The sequence below is a fragment of the Euleptes europaea genome, chromosome 9, assembly GCF_029931775.1.
Source record: "Euleptes europaea isolate rEulEur1 chromosome 9, rEulEur1.hap1, whole genome shotgun sequence".
NCBI lineage: Eukaryota > Metazoa > Chordata > Lepidosauria > Squamata > Sphaerodactylidae > Euleptes > Euleptes europaea.
The window spans coordinates 78,891,075-78,908,273 of NC_079320.1; the positions used below are offsets into that span (position 1 = coordinate 78,891,075).

Genomic DNA, 17,199 nt, shown 5'->3' on the forward strand with positions numbered 1-17,199 from the left:
TTATTAACAGCCTTGCTCAGGTCTTGCAAACTGAGGGCCGTGGTTTCCTTGATTGAGTCAATCCATCTCATGTTGGGTCTTCCTTTTTTCCTGCTGCCTTCAACTTTTCCTAGTCTTATTGTCTTTTCCAGTGACTCTTGTCTTCTGATAGATTGATATAATGATATATATTGATACAGATATATTGATAACATTCTTAAATGAGCTGTTTGTGTTTCTTCTGTTTGACATCAAGGTCCATCACAGCATAACTAAAAAGAAGTCTGTAGTTGAGGAGTTAAATCGGATACACTATGGAAGTCCCTTAAATCTCTTGCTCGCTTTCCATTAATTCCATGGGGATTTTCTTACCCAAAATATTGTGCATGAAATTTTCCAGAGCAGTAATTTGTTAGCATGATAATGTAATTTCTAAAAAATCACTGGACTGATATTCATGGTAATCAGTATTAACTTGGAAAGTAACTGGTGGCTTGTTTGTTTTCAAAACAGTATTAAACAAGGGGGATTAAATCAAGTGCAGGACAGAAACCGGCACACAGTGTGAAGGTTGAATTGTAGGCGATCCTTGATGCCCACTCATATGTTGTTTTTGTTGGCCGGACTAGGTTTTGAGCCGGTGGTGATAGAAAATGTATTAGAAGGTGATGAGCTGCGTACAGATCTCAAGGCAGTGGAAGCTAAAATCCAGGATCTTGGGGCTGATAATATTCTCTGTGTTCATTCTACCACATCATGTTTTGCTCCAAGGGTGCCTGACAGGTAAATAAATCCACGTGTAAATATTTTGGTGGCTATAATCTATACTATGAGTTGGTAAAGCTTCTGGCCGTGATTGGCTGAGCTTCCTTGATGTCACAGGAGGTGGGGAAGCAAAGAGGGACTCTGGCTGCTATTGGCTGAATTGCTCAGATATTAAACAGAATCAAGGCAGGCAGAAAATCTTATGATGTAAAGGGTGGGGAGGAAAATCATAGCCTAAGAAGAGATAGGAGAGGATCCTGGGGAGGCATTGAAAAGGTCTGCAGAAGAAGCTTTGGCTGAGGGAGAAAACGGGAGGGGCTGAATATTTGGTTCAGGGCTCTAATTAAGTTCTAAACACACACATTTTGGACAAAATTCCAAGTAAGAGCTGAGCTACAGAAACAGCAGAGTCATATGGTGCAGAGTCATGGAGCGGTGGACTCTAATCTGGAAAACCAGGTTGGATTCCCCGCTCCTCCACGTGAGCAGCGAACTCTAATCTGGTGAACCGGGTTGGTTTCCCCACTCCTCCACATGAAGCCAGCTGGGTGACCTTGGGCTAGTCACAGGTCTCTTAGAACTCTCTCAGCCTCACCTACCTCACAAGGTGTCTGTTGTGGGGAGGGGAAAGGAAGGAGATTGTAAGCCGGTGTGATTCTCCTTTTAAAAAGGTAGGGAAAATCAGCATATAAAAACCAACTCTTCATCTTTTATAGTTGTCATTTCAGATCGTGGGTTGGAGAATTTCATATTTGAATGCTCTCCCATATTAAAGAGCAGGCTCCAGCACATGGGAAACCAGCAACCTAGACAGAAGTGTTCTTACTAGAGAGAGATTCTCTCTAGAAAGAAGCCTTTTCACTGTTTTTTATAATACCCGTAGCCTGACATGCCATTTCCTGTTTGTAGTAAAGTCCCTCCTGGATTCCATATCATGAGCTCGCTATTTTTAGAGCTTGATTCTTAAAACACAAATTTCTAGCTTTTCATTTTTCCAGTAAGTCAAGGAACCCAACTGTGGGAGTTCCTGTGTCTAGGAGGATTGGAGGAAGAGGAAGATTAGAGTAATGATCCTACCGTTGCTATGGCTGAAATGATTATTCTTGCAGCTTGCTCTTTGTTTGGGATTACGATGGTCTTTAACTACTGAAACGTCCACGTTCATAAGCCTTTTGGTATATGTTGTTCTTGCTTTTTCTCTGTTGCTGCCAGGCTCTCACAATTTTGTTCTGAATAACAGAGAAATAATTAAAGATCTTTTGGATTGCATAAAAATCCATCCAGGTTTATTCTGCAAATTGTATACCAATGGCTGTCAGCAAGATTTGTGTAGCAGATTTTGTGCAGTAGAACACTGTGGTATGGGCACTTCAACCCTGCTTCTGCATAGGAATCCTCGGCTTGAACGTGACTTACTTTACAGTTTTATGTAAGTAGTTAATAGTGTTGTCATCAGGCTTATGAGCGAGCAACAATAGTAAATGGAAGACTATTAAGAAACTTATACATTATGCTTCCAGTTATAGAGATATATGAGAAGCTCTTTATCAAATACTGGTTTGTCTGTTTTAAACATTGGCCGTCTTGATGTGGTGGCACACAAAATGATATGTGGAATACTGAACATGAGTGCTTTGCAACTCTAATGCTCATGTGCTTTAATGCTCTAATGCTCATGTGCTTTATATATATATATATACACACACACACACACACACACACACGCTGCCATTTAACAAGTATTCTTGAGGCAGCATATGTTGAAAGCAAATGCAATAAGACTTAAAATCTTAAGTGGGGAGGGGCTGTGGCTCAGTGGCAGAGCATCTGCTTGGCATGCAGAAGGTCCCAGGTTCAATCCCCGGCATCTACAATTAAAGGGACCAGGCAAGTAGGTGTTGTGAAAGACTTCTGCACGAGACCCTGGAGAGTCGCTGCCTGTCTGAGTAGACAATATGACTTTGATGGACCAAGGTCTGATTCAGTATAAAGCAGCTTGATGTGTACGATCCACAGTGCAAATATCAATCACAGTGGCAGAAAATGGCGACAAGCAGTAAACAGGAACTTCTCACTAAAACGGCTGGGCAAATAAAAATGCTTTCAGTCGGCACCTGAGATGTTACCATGCCCAAATACTTGGTCAGAACACCCACTGCTTCATCAGAATCAGGTGAATAGAACTTTATTTCCTTCATTCATTCCCCACCTTTTCCCTCAATGGGGACCTTAAACAGCTTACATCGTTCTCCTCTCCATTCTACCTGCACAGCAACCCTGTGAGGTAGGTTAGGCTGAGGCTGTGTGATTGGCCCAAAGTCACCCAGCAAGCTTCCATGACAATGGGGATTCGAACCTGAGTTGCTCAAATCCTAGTCCTAGTCTGACGCACTAACTCTTCGCTCTAGATTGCAAGTTATCTCTTAACCGTTTTATAGAAATGTTGAAAAGCATGCAAAACAACATGGAACCTGAAGAAGAAGAGTTGGTTTTTATATCTGCTTTTCTTTACCTTTAAGGAGTCTCAAAGTGGCTTCCAATCACCTTCCCCTCCCCACAACAGGCATCTTGTATTATGCCAATAAAGGTATTGAATAAAAAAAAAACAGGCACCTTGTGAGGCAGGTGGGGCTCGGAGAGAACTGTGACTGGCCCAAGGTCACCCAGCAGACTTCATGTGGAGGAGTGGGGAATCAAACCCGGTTCTCCAGATTAGAGTCCATCACTCCTAACCACTACACAATGCTGGCTCTCATAACATAAGCAGAGCTGTGGCTCAGTGGTAGAGTACCTACTTTGCTTGCAGGAGGTCATAGCTTCCATTCCTGGCACCTCTAGTTAAAAGAATCGGGTAGGAGGTGATGTGAAAGACCCCAGCCTGAGACCCTGGAGAGCTGCTGCCAGACGGTACTGACCTTGCTGGACCAGTGGTCTGATTCAATATAAGGCAGCTCCATGTGTGTCTGTGTGTTGATCAGGCTAGCGCTCCATACAGCTCAGCATCCTGAGCCAGTGGCCAACCCATTGCCCTAGTGAGCCAACAGGTGAAAGTGGCCCTTCATCAGAGTCAGCATGGTGTAGTGGTTAAAGAGTGGTGGACTCTAATCTGGAGAACCGGGTTGGTTTCCCCACTCCTCCACCTGAAGCCTGCTGGGTGACCTTGGGCTAGTCACAGTTCTCTCCAAACTCTCTCAGTCCCACCTACCTCACAAGGTGTCTGTTGTGGGGAGAGGAAGGGAAGGAGACTGATTCTCCTTAAAGGTAGAGTAAGGTTTGATTCTCCTTAAAGGTAGAGAAAATCGACATATCAAAACCAACTCTTCTTCATCATCATCTGATGTTGCCTCCTAGCACTGGAATTCAGAGCTTTATTGTGGATGTGAAGGTCCCCTTTAGTCACGATGGCTAGTAGTCACTGGTGTACCCTACCCTCCACGAATCTGACCTTTAAAGCCATCTAAGCTTATGGCCACAGATGTGTCTATTGGCAGTGAATGGCCACGCTTCCTTGCTGGCTCTGTGTCCTGTCTGTCTAGTTCTGTCTCAAGTTGCATGGTTACTCGCAAGTTGCAGTGTTCCCCTTGACATGTTTGTAATTAGAAGTATAGTCACAAAGTTCAAATTCTGAGCAAGGATTTTTATTTTTTAAGTTGGTTTTGGTCAGTCTAAATTGAATTTGAAATACATTGTGAATGTATTGATTTGATATAAACTTCTATTGGTATGTAGTAAAGCCAAGGACTAATAATTCTGTCTTTATGCCGAAGCTGGGTTGGAAAATTTATTAACATGGATCACAGTATTGAAAATGAAAACGGCCTTGTCTCAGGCCATAGCCATTTACCTTTTATTCCTCTGCCGCTTTCTCTTTTCCCTCCAGTACATAGTTGTGGCCTGTCATATACCCTGGACTATGAATTTAAAATATTCAATGGTATTAGAAGGGCCTTTTTATTTAAAAAAGTCTTCTGTCAGCCCCGGAAGGTCACACGTTTATCTTTTCCAACAAGATTTGCAACTACCTTAGCAAATATCTTTTTATATGTTTCAGCTTTTCATCTGATGAAATGGTATTTTCTTAAAAACTTTATGTATGGTTTCCTCTGACAGTATCCCTTTCAAGAGGAAAGAACATTGTTGAGCACACTGTTTCTCCCAGTGCTGTAGTCCCCATTTAATTATTGGTTGGGAGAATCTCTCTTTGCTCAGCTCACTGGGTTTGTGCTTCATAATTCAACAGAGTTAGGTGTGCTTAAGCCGTAAATGTGCCTGACACGGCATTGGGTTTTGACTTGTGTTTGTAACTGTTGTAGACAGATTGCCAGCTCTCTGCTCCAGATAGCAGGGGGCACAGCTAGAGCTGTTGGGCACCAACATGCATCCTCAGATTCTGTACCAAAGTTGACATGGCTGAGCATTGGCAAACAAAAATGACTGGGTATTGTGAAGTTACTGATTTGTGATCAGGGCAAGGCTTGAGTAAGTAGTGTAGGGGAGAGGCTGTGGCTCAATTTGTAGAGCATCTGCTTGGCATGCAAAAGGTCCCAGGTTCAATACCGGGCATTTCCAGTTAAAGGGACTAGGCAAGTAGGTGATGTGAAAGACCTCTACCTGAGACCCTGGTGAGCCGCTGCCGGTCTGAGTAGACAATACTGACTCTGATGGACCAAGATCTGATTCAGTACATGGCAGCTTAATGTGTTCAATTCTGGGAGAAGGCCTTTCACCAAACAATTGGCAGGAATGTCTTGCCTCTCCAAAATCAACAGAAGATAGCAGAATAACATTCATATTCTTTTCTTTATATTCCAGAGTTTTCCCTTCTGAATTACGTAAAATCTCTATCTAGAAACAAAGTGTTTGTTTTACTTATGTAAAGGTGCCTGTTGTGTAGAGGGGAAGGGAAGGTGATTGTAAGCTGCCTTGAGACTCCTTAAAGGTAGAGAAAAGGCTGGTTTGTGCAAGAGATCGGAAGTTTAAATTTTTTCCAACAAGAGAAGATTAGTTAATTAAATTAAATACTTCTTTGGTTTGTTTGTTTTTAACTTAATGGTCTTCAGAGGTTTCAAGATGTCCAAAATGAAGTGGAAACCGGGAAAGGAAAAAAAAATGGAATCGCCGGGAGGTGTTGAATCCTGGAGAGCGTTCTGGAAACCAACTGGATCCATGAGTCTCTGTGGACTCTTGAGTTTGAATACGCTTGTTAGATTTGGGTCCTTGCTTTGACTTTATGAATTTTAGCTCATTCATGTTTAGCTCTTTCCTTCCTGACAGCGCTTCATAATCTATATCTTGATATCTTTAGCTATATGTAAATAGTGAGTATAATATTACCTTAAGAACCCTCTTTTTGATTGGATAGTGAAATAGTTCTTTTCACGGAGAATTGGACGTGTGAGTACATTGGGGCTTTAGGAACTATTTCAAGTGTCAGTCATGTGCCTGACAGGTTCCCTCATCCCTTAGTTTTCCTGGCACATGTCCAACATGCTGTTCTGCTGAGTCACACTGGCTTTTGGCTTATATAGGGGTTGCCAGCCCTGGGTTGGGAAATACCTGATTTGGGGAGGGGGGAGGGCCTGGACAGGGTGGGGTTTGGGGAGGAAAGGGACTTCAGCAGGCTATAATGCCATAGAGTCCACCCTCAAAAGCGGCCATTTTCTCCAGGGGAATTGATCTGCATTGGAGATCAGTTGTAATAGCAGGAGATCTGCAGGCCCCACCTGGAGGTTGGCAACCCTACCTTATGCCATACTGAAAATTGATTTTTAGCACCCAAGGGGAGTTGCAGAAGCACCCTCAGTAGCGGGGTAAACCCTGGACAGTGAATAACTTCCCTTTCCCTTTTAACCTATTTTTAGTTTCTCCTAGGACATTTCAGTTGTTGATCTCATGTGCCCAAATTTCATTTTTATCTTGACAGACTGGAAGAACTGGCAGAGATCTGCGTGAAACACAACATCCCTCACATTGTCAACAATGCGTACGGAGTTCAGTCTTCCAAATGCATGCACCTCATTCAGCAGGTAAAAGGCCTTTGCGTCAGAGGCAAGCCTCATTCTTGAGCCTCTGCAGCAAATGGCAATCTCTATGCACACTTGCTTGTAGGGAAAGCCTAGTTTCCAAAAGGTTTGGAAGAGTTGGTATATTCTCCTTTCCTTGTCTGTCTTCCAAGCCTGGGCTACACTTCACATTAATAGGCACATGGAAACCAGACTCCAAGACCTTCTCTGTACATGCAGTAGAATGAGGTAGTGAAGATGAACTATTGCACTTTCATGCTGTGAGCGCGAAAGGCATTTTTGAATGTTCCTCTATATAGAAAGTTTCTTTTTTCAAGGAGTTAAGGGGGGGGGGAGAAAACAGGGAATGGACTAAGCCAGAATTTATCCTTGATGCAGTAATTATTTACTTGCAGAGAGAGCTTTTTAACTCAGACTCCTCTAGGCCTTTTTTCGGGATCAAAGCTTTCATCCTTACAGGGCAGGGAGAAAAATGACTGATGGGCAGAAACAACAAGATGGCAGGAACTTAAATTACAATCTAAAGTTACAACCCTGTAAAGTTTGCCTAACTATCTGTAAGATACAAAGGTGAAATCCCTCTTTGGAACTCTAAACATCAGGTAGATTGTCATTTAAGAGTTCTTCTTGGCAAGTTTGTATCTCCCGTTGATTTAGTGACAATAGAAGCTTTAAACAACACAAATCAGGCGCAAAGAATTATGCTTTCATTTGGCAGTTCTGAGATTCCCTCACTTTTGTTGCGCAGGGAATTTCTGCACACTAAAGGAATATTCCCAGTACGAGTGTTTGAAAATACAACTATTTCTCTACTTGCAGGGAGTGTTTCTTATGTGGCGCAACATTCATAAGCGACACATACGGCGGTCTGAAGTGGGACAGTCTACTCTGCCAACTCAGTATTCTGCCATCACTTTTGTCTGCATTTTGTAGACCAGGCCTGGCTGCTGAGAACTCTGAAGGCTTCCCCCAAGGCAGAAAAGATTGTGCTGGAGGCCTATCTTACAGCCACAGGCCATATTTCTCCTTCGGTTGTTTATCATCACTTCTCTCTCCTTAGCAGCTCATTTCCCTAGGGGGAGGAACAAGGGGAGTTGACCACTCGGGAGAGAGGACAGGTCAAGATAAAGGAAGTGGGCGAGGCCGCCCGCGATCCCTTCCGGTTTCCTCTGTCTGCTTCTATGGCAGTTTTGGAATTCTTGCCAGCCATGGCTGCTCCTTTCCATATGGTTGCCCAGCTGTTAGTAAGGATAGGTTGACGAAAGGGAGCTGTCGTGGTGGTCTAGTACAACATGTTTTCATTCAAAAAATGCAGGAGGGAATTAAATTGGGGGGGAAATAAAACGTAAAGGATTCTTGTAGAGGAGTTTGTGTAGTGGTGAAGAGTTTGAGCTGCGATCCAGGAAATCCCAGATGCAAATCTCACTTCTGCAATGCTCTCCCTGGGTGGCGCTAGCCAAGCAACTAGCCTTCCCCGCCCCCTGGCAGGGATAATAATACAGGTAGAATATCTCTTACCAGGACATCCCAGACCCTTTGAGCCAGCTTGCAGGCAGATCCATGCTGCCTGCTTCCAATGTTTCCTCTCACCTAAAAAAATTAAAAATACAGTGCACACGGCATCGCAAGTGGAGGCTGAAAGTCTGCCGTTGTTAGTTTGTTGTTTGTTTGTTGTTGCTGTTAACAGCTGGTACAGGCATTCTGGTGAGATAGTGACACCATTGCTTTCCGATGGTTCAATGTACACCAATTATTTAAAATATCGTTTAAAATTACATTCAGTCTATGTATATAAAGTGTATATAAAACATAAATAAATTTAGGTCCCATTATGTATAGGCAAAAATTCTGAAATATTCCAGTGTACGGAAAGATCCAAAATATGGGCCACTTCTGGTCCCAAGCAGTCTGGATAAGGGATACTCAACCTGTATTGAGCTACATTACAGGTTTATTGTAAACTTTACTGAGATTGGTATGCAAAGTACTTTGAACAGGCGGTGCGCTATGTCGATGCTATGCAGTAGTGGTGGTGGTCAGATTAGTCTGGTTCCTGTATACGACTCAGCATCTATGTTTTTATAAATTAATGAGCAGCTTGAGTCTCAAATCCATTAATCCTGGTTTGTGTATGTTCAAGCCATTTCAGTGTAATTTCTTTCACATGGAACGTGTGTTTATCACTTTCCGAACACAAAGATTTTTTAACATGCTAAAGTCATCGCTTGATGATCTTTCCACACTGCCATGTAAGGTAAGAATTGGCCCTCATAGTTCCCATGAAACCATTGAGACAAGATTCTTAGGTTGGTTGTAGTTTTTATGTAGGTGTCTGTGTCTAGTTGCCCCGGTGAGAAATGACTAGGAGTATGCAGTTGTCAGCATCAGGTTGAGTGAACATCTGTCCTGTGCCAGTGTATTAAGGAGAGTCCCCCTGGAAGGGGAGGGCTCTCTTCCTCACTTATTCCCAACTGCCTGTCTGAGCATCAACAACATGGAATTTCTCTGTATCAGCAGTGGTTGCTTAGCTGTCTAGCTAGTCAGTTTTCCTAAGCTAGCTTCTCTTTTCAGCCAGGGTGGTGTAGTGGTTAGGAGCAGTGGACTCCTATCTGGAGATCTAATTCCCTGCTCCTCCACATGAGCGGTGGACTCTTAATCTGGTGAACCAGGTTGGTTTTCCTACTCCTACACATGAAGCCAGCTGAGTGACCTTGGGCCAGTCACAGTTCTCTCTGAACTCTCTCAGTCCCACCTACTTCGCAAGGTGTCTCTTGTGGGGGGACAGGAAGGGAAAACGATTGTAAGCCAGTTTGATTCTCCTTAAAAGGTAGAGAAAGTCAGCATATAAAAACCAACTCTTCTTTTTCTTCTTCATTTTTCTCATCAACGCAAGGTTTTTTTTCTTTTTGAGGTAGCCGCTTTCTTAAAATAGTAGCAGCATGGGTTAGCTTGTTGCTGAAGTCTTTATATTTTGTGTGTTAGCAGCATGACTGATGTGATGTTATGAAAACTTTATTTATGGTTGCAGAACTTTAAAGGCGCCACATTTGGAATTTGTGTAGTTCTCATCCTTTAGCTGGTAAAAAGGTGTTTGGCTAAATACATGTGAATTTTGTTTGAGTGGGGGGAGTACATATTGGCAGTCTGTATCCTCACCTTGTAAACTCCTGCTTATTGCAGGTATCATGATACCTAGTCACGTGTGGAGCAGTTTCATTTGTGTGTGAAATGTAATACAGACTATTTATTATTTATAGCAGGCACACAGTCACCAGTACTCGCTGTAGAGAAGTTGAGACAGAGACCGTCCCCGAAGGCTTAAAATATGAGGCTAAAGGAAAACTGTGGTTGATGCCAAAAGCAGGTAGACGTGTCATCAGGAGAGGAAGGCCAAATGAAAAGACAGGCCTTTAACTACTGCTTAGTCTGAGACTCCTTGTAAACCTTCGTTTGGGAACTTTCTCCAGGGGTGGCTCACTTCCTCTTCCCATCTTTAGCACAAACTTCCCTTGTCAGTGTTTGTGGTGGACTGAGATCTTGTAAATCCAATAATAGGCTTGGTATCGCAAGATGGAATGGAATTTAACAGATGCCAGTGTCTAAGGATGGTATTCTTAATCTGCACAGCCAGTGGAGAAAATTGTAATGAAAAAAAGATTGAGCTATCCTGATTAGAGGTGGGATGCTTTATAAAAAAATCTTTCCTTGGTTTGCAGTTAGCACGGTTTGTGGCTGATGTAACAACTCTGATAAGGTATCCACGTTTGAGTAAGATTCTCAGCTTCTGTGTCATACTCAAACCCGGATGTGGTGTTCCGTTTATAGAATCATAGAATTGGAAGGGACCACCAGGGTCATCTAGTCCAACCCCTGCACAATGCAGGAAATTAACAACTACCTCCCCCCACATCCCCAGTGACCCCAACCCTCCCCCCGCCATGCAGGATCCCACAATCAAAGCACTCTTGACAGATGGCCATCTAGCCTCTGCTTAAAGACCTCCAAAGACGGGGACTCCACCACCCTCTGAGGCAGCACATTCCACCGTCGAACAGCCCTCACCGTCAGAAACTTCTTCCTAATGTTTAGGTGCAATCACTTTTCTATTAGTTTAAATCCATTACTCCGTGTCCTAGTCTCTGGAGCAACAGAGAACAAGCTAGTTCCCTCATCAACATGACACCCCTTCAAATATTTAAACATGGTTATCATGTCTCCCCTCAACCTTCTCTTCTCCAAACTAAAACCCAACTCCCTAAGTCTCTCCTCATAGGGCATGGATTCCAGACCTTTGACCATTCTGGTCGCCCTCCTCTGGACACTCTCCAACTTGTCAACATCCTTCTGGTCAATCCCAGCTCTGCATCCTTCTGGTCAATCCCAGCTCTGTTACGCTGAAGGTTTAATACGCAAGAAGGAGCTGTCGGGAAGATTCCTGATTAACCATGGTGGATGACAACTGGTGGAGTGTTCATGTTTGTGGTGGAACAATTGAAGTCCCTGAGGAGCATTCAGAGTGCTTTTCCAGCCCACCTCCTTGCACTCTGAGGCAGGCTGGCTCTCCTTGCCCCCACTCACCCCCCAAAGCCAGACACTGCCACAAGATGGTTCTTTTTTAGGCAGGGTTTGGGGAAGGAAGCGCTTGTCCTCAAAGGCAGCTCCCAGATTTGCAGGGCACGAACGTTGTTTCTGCTCCAGACTTGAGCGAGGGGAGTCTTCACATTGGTGAGTGGTTGTCTAGATAACAAAGCAGCCAGCAAAAGGCATGCAGAAGTGAGTGGAGTCTGTAATACAAGAAGAGTTGGTTTTTATATGCCAACTTCCTCTACCTTTTAAGGAGAATCAAACCGGCTGAGAGAGTTCGTAGAGAACTGTGACTAGCCCAGGGTCACCCAGCATATGGAGGAGTGGGGAAACCAACCCGGCTCACCAGATTAGAGTCCGCCACTTACATGGAGGAGTGGGGAAACAAACCTGGGTCTCCAGATTAGAGTCCACTGCTCTTAACCACTACACCACACTGGCTCTACAATCCTATAAGAGTGAGAATTGCCCCCAAAGTGCTGGCAAGAAGTTTACATCCTGCACAGACTTCCTTTCCCCAAAGCCACCCCCTCCGGCTTCAGTGCTGGAAGGGAGGCATAATGATGCTTGAGAAGATGCATGAATGAGAGAACTGATTCCCCCCCACCCTCAGGCATGTTTGGAAGGCTAGCTACCGCCAAATTAACATTTTTATTGTAGGCGAAAGCTCCGCCATTAGAGCCAAAGTATCCCGGTCAAAATGCGAAGGACAGTTTAACTTCCTGCATCACTTATAATGGAAATAATAAATCATTTCTAATGATCGCCTTGTGGAGAAATACCACAGGAGCCCAGCAGTCCATTCGGTTGCGCACTGTTCCTGGCTTGTTCCTGCTTTTTTATGATGTATGTTTAAACTTTCAGAGAGGTCACCTTTACTTTGAACTTGCTCACTTTTGGCTGGAGGAAATAGATATATTCTGTTGACTAGGAAATGTATTTTTTTTTCAACCACATTTGCCTGTGTGGCCAAAAAATAATCGTCCTTGGTATAGCTACCCCCATGGTGTTGAGTGATAATTTGCCTTAATGTTGAAGTAGTCTTGCTACTGAAGAATTTACATTTCCTAAATAACTGGTGTGAATCCTCCTTGAGAATCTGGAAAATGGATATAGGTTGATTTAAGTCAGTCGGGGCTACACTGTACATTGGCAATTATCTTCTCTTAGAATAATAAAGTCTTATCCCTGGTGGAATTACATTTGTATGATGGTGAGGGTCTTCATAATATGCCTAGTATTTATTTATTTATTTACTGAAACATTTGTACCCTGCCTTTCCTTGTGGTTCAAGGCAGCTTACAATAATAGTTAAAAAAGCATCTTCAGTTAAAACCAAAATAAAATCAACAAATCCACAAACTCCTCCCTCCCTCCTTTTGGTGGAATTATTTTAGTACGAGGATAGACTCTCCCTGGGTCATTCTGCAGTGCCTGCCACAGGAGGTAGGGAGATCTCATGCTCTTCCAGAAAAGAAAAACATGTTTAATGAATTTGAACATCTACATCCGTTTATATGAGATGCATCCCCATATTAACAGAGGTTGAGATTTGTATTTTGTGAACTAATGCCAAGGGTCGCCATTGTGGTGCCCACGGGTGCCGTGGCAGCCGCCGACACCTTTTCTGGTGTCCGCCAAGTGTTTGTAGGAAGTGGGTTGGGGCCATGTAGAATTTTGCCCAGCAAGGCGTCTTCTCGACTTGTGGAGATTTGATTAGCTGGGCAGGTTTTTTTAATTGTTGCTTTGGCAGCTGCTGCAACCACAGCACAAGGACCTGCACTGTGTTACTGAAGTTAAGATGTGGCAATCATTTTGTGGCTGGCTCCGCCTCCAGAGGCAGCCATTTTGTGGCAGCCATTTTGTTGCTGCACCCACCACACTGTGTCAGAATACCAAATGTGCACACAGGATCAAAATGTTGGGGACGCCTGCCTTACACAGATCTCTTACTGAATACCAACTGTATAGATATAGCCTGTGGCTTGTCTTGAAACTTGGTTTAGTCAGGCTGTATCAGAGACATTTGTCTTTTTTCATAGTTTTGCAACGAATCACCACAAATACAGAAAGGAAGCCCTGTCAAGAAACCAAGGCGCAGTCCCACTAGAATGGGACTCTGCAACTTCCGCTGAAATGGACAGGAACAGTGCAACAGCACAGAAGTTCTTTCCATTCATTTCAGCAGGACTTACACAAGAAAGCTGCCTGGTAGATCATACCCCATTGTGTGTGTGTGTGTGTGTGTGTGTGTGTTAAGTGCCGTCAAGTCGCTTCCGACTCATGGCGACCCTATGAATGAAAGTCCTCCAAAATGTCCTATCTTTGACAGCCTTGCTCAGATCTTGCAAATTGAAGGCTGTGGCTTCCTTTATTGAGTCAATCCATCTCTTGTTGGGTCTTCCTCTTTTCCTGCTGCCCTCAACTTTTCCTTTTCCAGTGACTCTTGTCGTCTCATGACGTGACCAAAATACGACAGCTTCAGTTTAGTCATTTTAGCTTCTAGGGTCAGTTCAGGCTTGATTTGATCTATAACCCACTGATTTGTTTTTTTGGCAGTCCACGGAATCCGTAACACTCTTCTCCAACACCACATTTCAAAGGAATCTATTTTCTTCCTCTCAGCTTTCTTCACTGTCCAGCTTTCACACCCATACATAGTAATAGGGAATATGATGGCATGAATTAATCTACCCCATTACCTCGAACATTCGCTGTCGTTTCTTTTGAAGCGCAAAGGCTGGTGTTACGTCATGGCAGCTTTTTAATAAACAACGCTACCGGGGTCGTAACGTGGCTAGATTTCCTGGGTTGCCTCTTACTCAGCTGGGCTCCGTGTTCTGCCTTTTCAGGGAGCACGAAGAGGCCGGATCGACGCTTTCGTGCAGAGCTTGGACAAAAATTTCATGGTTCCAGTAGGTGGTGCTGTCATTGCTGGCTTCAGTGACTCCTTCATCCAGGAGATCAGCAAAATGTACCCAGGTACCTAGTTTTTAAATTGATTTTTCTTCAGGGAGACAACTCTAAAAGAAGAACTCCGGTAGCTTATTCTTTTGTATGAGGAAAGAGCCGTTGTTAGGAAATGATTGATGTCTTCTCATTTTCCCCAGGAAGAGCATCCGCCTCCCCTTCATTAGATGTTCTCATTACGCTGCTGTCCTTGGGCACTAAGGGGTACCAGCAACTGCTGAAAGAAAGAAAGGTAATGTTTCAAAATTAACCGATGGCAAATTGTAGCGTTATGTTATCAGAAACGTGTGAGCTCCTCATAAGTTTATGGGTGTCCACTCACGGGCAATAAAAGCTTTGTGCGTGAAGGGGATCGTTGTTTCTTGCAGGGTTCTCTGTCTTTCATTTGTGTGTCTGTATAGGTAGAGACTGAATTTTTTGTGGGTCATCTCAACCTAGGGTTGCTAGCTCTGGGTTGGGAAATACCTGGAGGTTTTGGGGGGTGGAGCCTGGGGAGGGCAGGGCTTAGGGAAGGGAGGAACCTCAGCAGGGTTGGGGAGAAGCTGTGGCTCAGTGGTAGAGCAACTGCTTGGCATGCAGAAGGTCCCTGGTTCAATCCCCGGCATCTCCAGTTAAAGGGACTAGGCAAGTAGGTGATGTGAAAGACTTCTGCCTGCGACCCTGGCGAGCCACTGCTGGTCTGAGTAGACAGTACTGAATATTGTCGAAGGCTTTCACGGTCAGAGTTCATTGGTTCTCGTAGGTTATCCGGGCTGTGTAACCGTGGTCTTGGTATTTTCTTTCCTGACGTTTCGCCAGCAGCTGTGGCAGGCATCTTCAGAGGAGTAACACTGAAGGCCAGTGTCTCTCAGTGTCAAGTGTGTAGGAAGAGTTACTCTTCCTACACACTTGACACTGAGAGACACTGGCCTTCAGTGTTACTCCTCTGAAGATGCCTGCCACAGCTGCTGGCGAAACGTCAGGAAAGAAAATACCAAGACCACGGTTACACAGCCCGGATAACCTTGAGAACCAACAGACAGTACTGACTTTGATGGACCAAGGGTCTGATTCAGTATAAGGCAGCTTCATGTGTGTGTTCATGTGTATAATGCCATAGTGTCCATCCTCCAAAGCAGCCATTTTCTCCAGGGGAACTGATCTTGATCATCTCGAGATCAACTGTAATAGCAGCAGATCTCCAGATCCCATCCGGAGGTTGGCAACCCTATCTCAACCAAGGCTTCCTTCCCCCAATATACATATCACATTATTACTTTTTAGGAGTTTAGACTGGGAAGGGTATAGTAAGCCTTGCAGTAGTGCAGTGAGCTATGCTTGTTGGAAAGTATACATGACTTCCCCAAGACCCTCTGGAATCTCTGCTAGGAATGAGTGGAATCACTCAGACCCATTCCTGTGGGCACTTACCACATCCCACCGCTGAGATGCTGACACTTTGTGATCAACGAGGCTGCTGCAAAACCCAATAAGATCAACAGGGGACAGTTTTCTTTATTGACCCCTAGCTGAAGATCAGCAGATGTGACCCACATGGGCAGTCTCATGGCAGCATCCATTTCTACAGCAATGCAGAAAAACGTTTGCTTTGAGCTACTTTCAAAGCTGTAGAGGGACCACTTGGTCGGCATCCCATTAATCGCCCTGCCAAAGCTTTAAACCCTCAGCAATACTTGGACTGCAGTTTTAGTTTTGTGTATATCGTAAGATGCAGCCTTCAATGCTGTGTTCACAACTAATCACAGACGACTTCTGCAACATATGTTCGTGGTCCTGCCCGAGGCCCTTTTCCCTTCAGAGCCAGTGTGGTGTAGTGGTTAAGAGCGGTGGTTCCCTGCTCCTCCTCATGAGCAGTGGACTCCAATCTGGTGAACCGGGTTGGTTTCCCCACTCCTCCACATGACGCCTGCTGGGTAACCTTGGGCTAGTCACAGTTCTCTCCGAACTCTCGGCCCCACCTACCTCACATGGTGTCTGTTGTGGGGAGAGGAAGGGAAGGCGATTATAAGCCAGTTTGAGTCTCCTTAAAAAGGTACAGAAAATAGGGGTATAAAAACCAATTCATCTTCTACTACTACTTCTACTTTTACTACTTATTTTTCTACTACTACTAGAATCAAATGGCATCACTTTTCCTGTGCTATGCCAAGCATTTGGGGGAGGGGGTAGAGAGCGCCATTGAAAAAGAAAAGACTCCCTGAAGATAGGCAACATAGGAAGTGTGTCATGGAGGAAGCTAGCAGGAGTTCTGTTTTGCTGATGATTTTTGGGGAGCTGATGATTTTTGGGGAGTAATTTTAAAAATAACTGTGGCAGCTATGGTTGTCATCTCTGGGTTGGGAAATACCTGGAGGCTTTGGGGTGGAGCCTGGGGAGGGTGGGGTTTGGAGAGGGGAGGGACCTGAGCAGGGTACAATGCCATAGAGTCCACCCTTCAAAGCAGCAATTTTCTCTAGGGGAACTGACCTTTATTGTCCGGAGATCAGTTGTAATAGCAGGGGATCTCCAGGTACTGCCTGGAGGTTGGCAACCGGAGCATTCCGATCATGCTGAGCCTTCTCTCACCCCTACCTGGAGTCCTAAGTGGTACACTCCAGGAAAATGTCATCACTTGATTCCACTGAATATATAAACGGACCCTGAGAGGTGGCGAATGTGGGAAGTGGAGAGATGCAAGAAAAGGAAAGTGTGTGTTGGAAGGTTCTAGTCTGCGATCCAGAAAAGACGTGTTCTTTCTGTAACCAGCGAAACTTTATGTTGCAGACTGGAAACCAATCGACCCATGCAGCAAACACAAGGAAAATAACAACATCGGCCTCCTTATGTATGCAGAATTTTCTGTTATAATTTAAAGGGCCTTTGTTTGATTCTGACTAGT

The 17,199-nt window shown here is 44.3% G+C and overlaps 1 protein-coding gene across 1 annotated transcript in view; it reads left to right on the forward strand.

Moving 5' to 3' along the window:
• Positions 1-17,199, forward strand: part of SEPSECS (Sep (O-phosphoserine) tRNA:Sec (selenocysteine) tRNA synthase) — a 42,410-nt gene that overhangs the window by 16,013 nt on the left and 9,198 nt on the right. The window contains exons 5-8 of the mRNA XM_056855551.1: positions 609-762; positions 6,668-6,770; positions 14,204-14,333; positions 14,462-14,553. Coding sequence (XP_056711529.1) covers positions 609-762; positions 6,668-6,770; positions 14,204-14,333; positions 14,462-14,553 — 479 coding nt within the window. The remainder of the gene's footprint in view (positions 1-608; positions 763-6,667; positions 6,771-14,203; positions 14,334-14,461; positions 14,554-17,199) is intronic.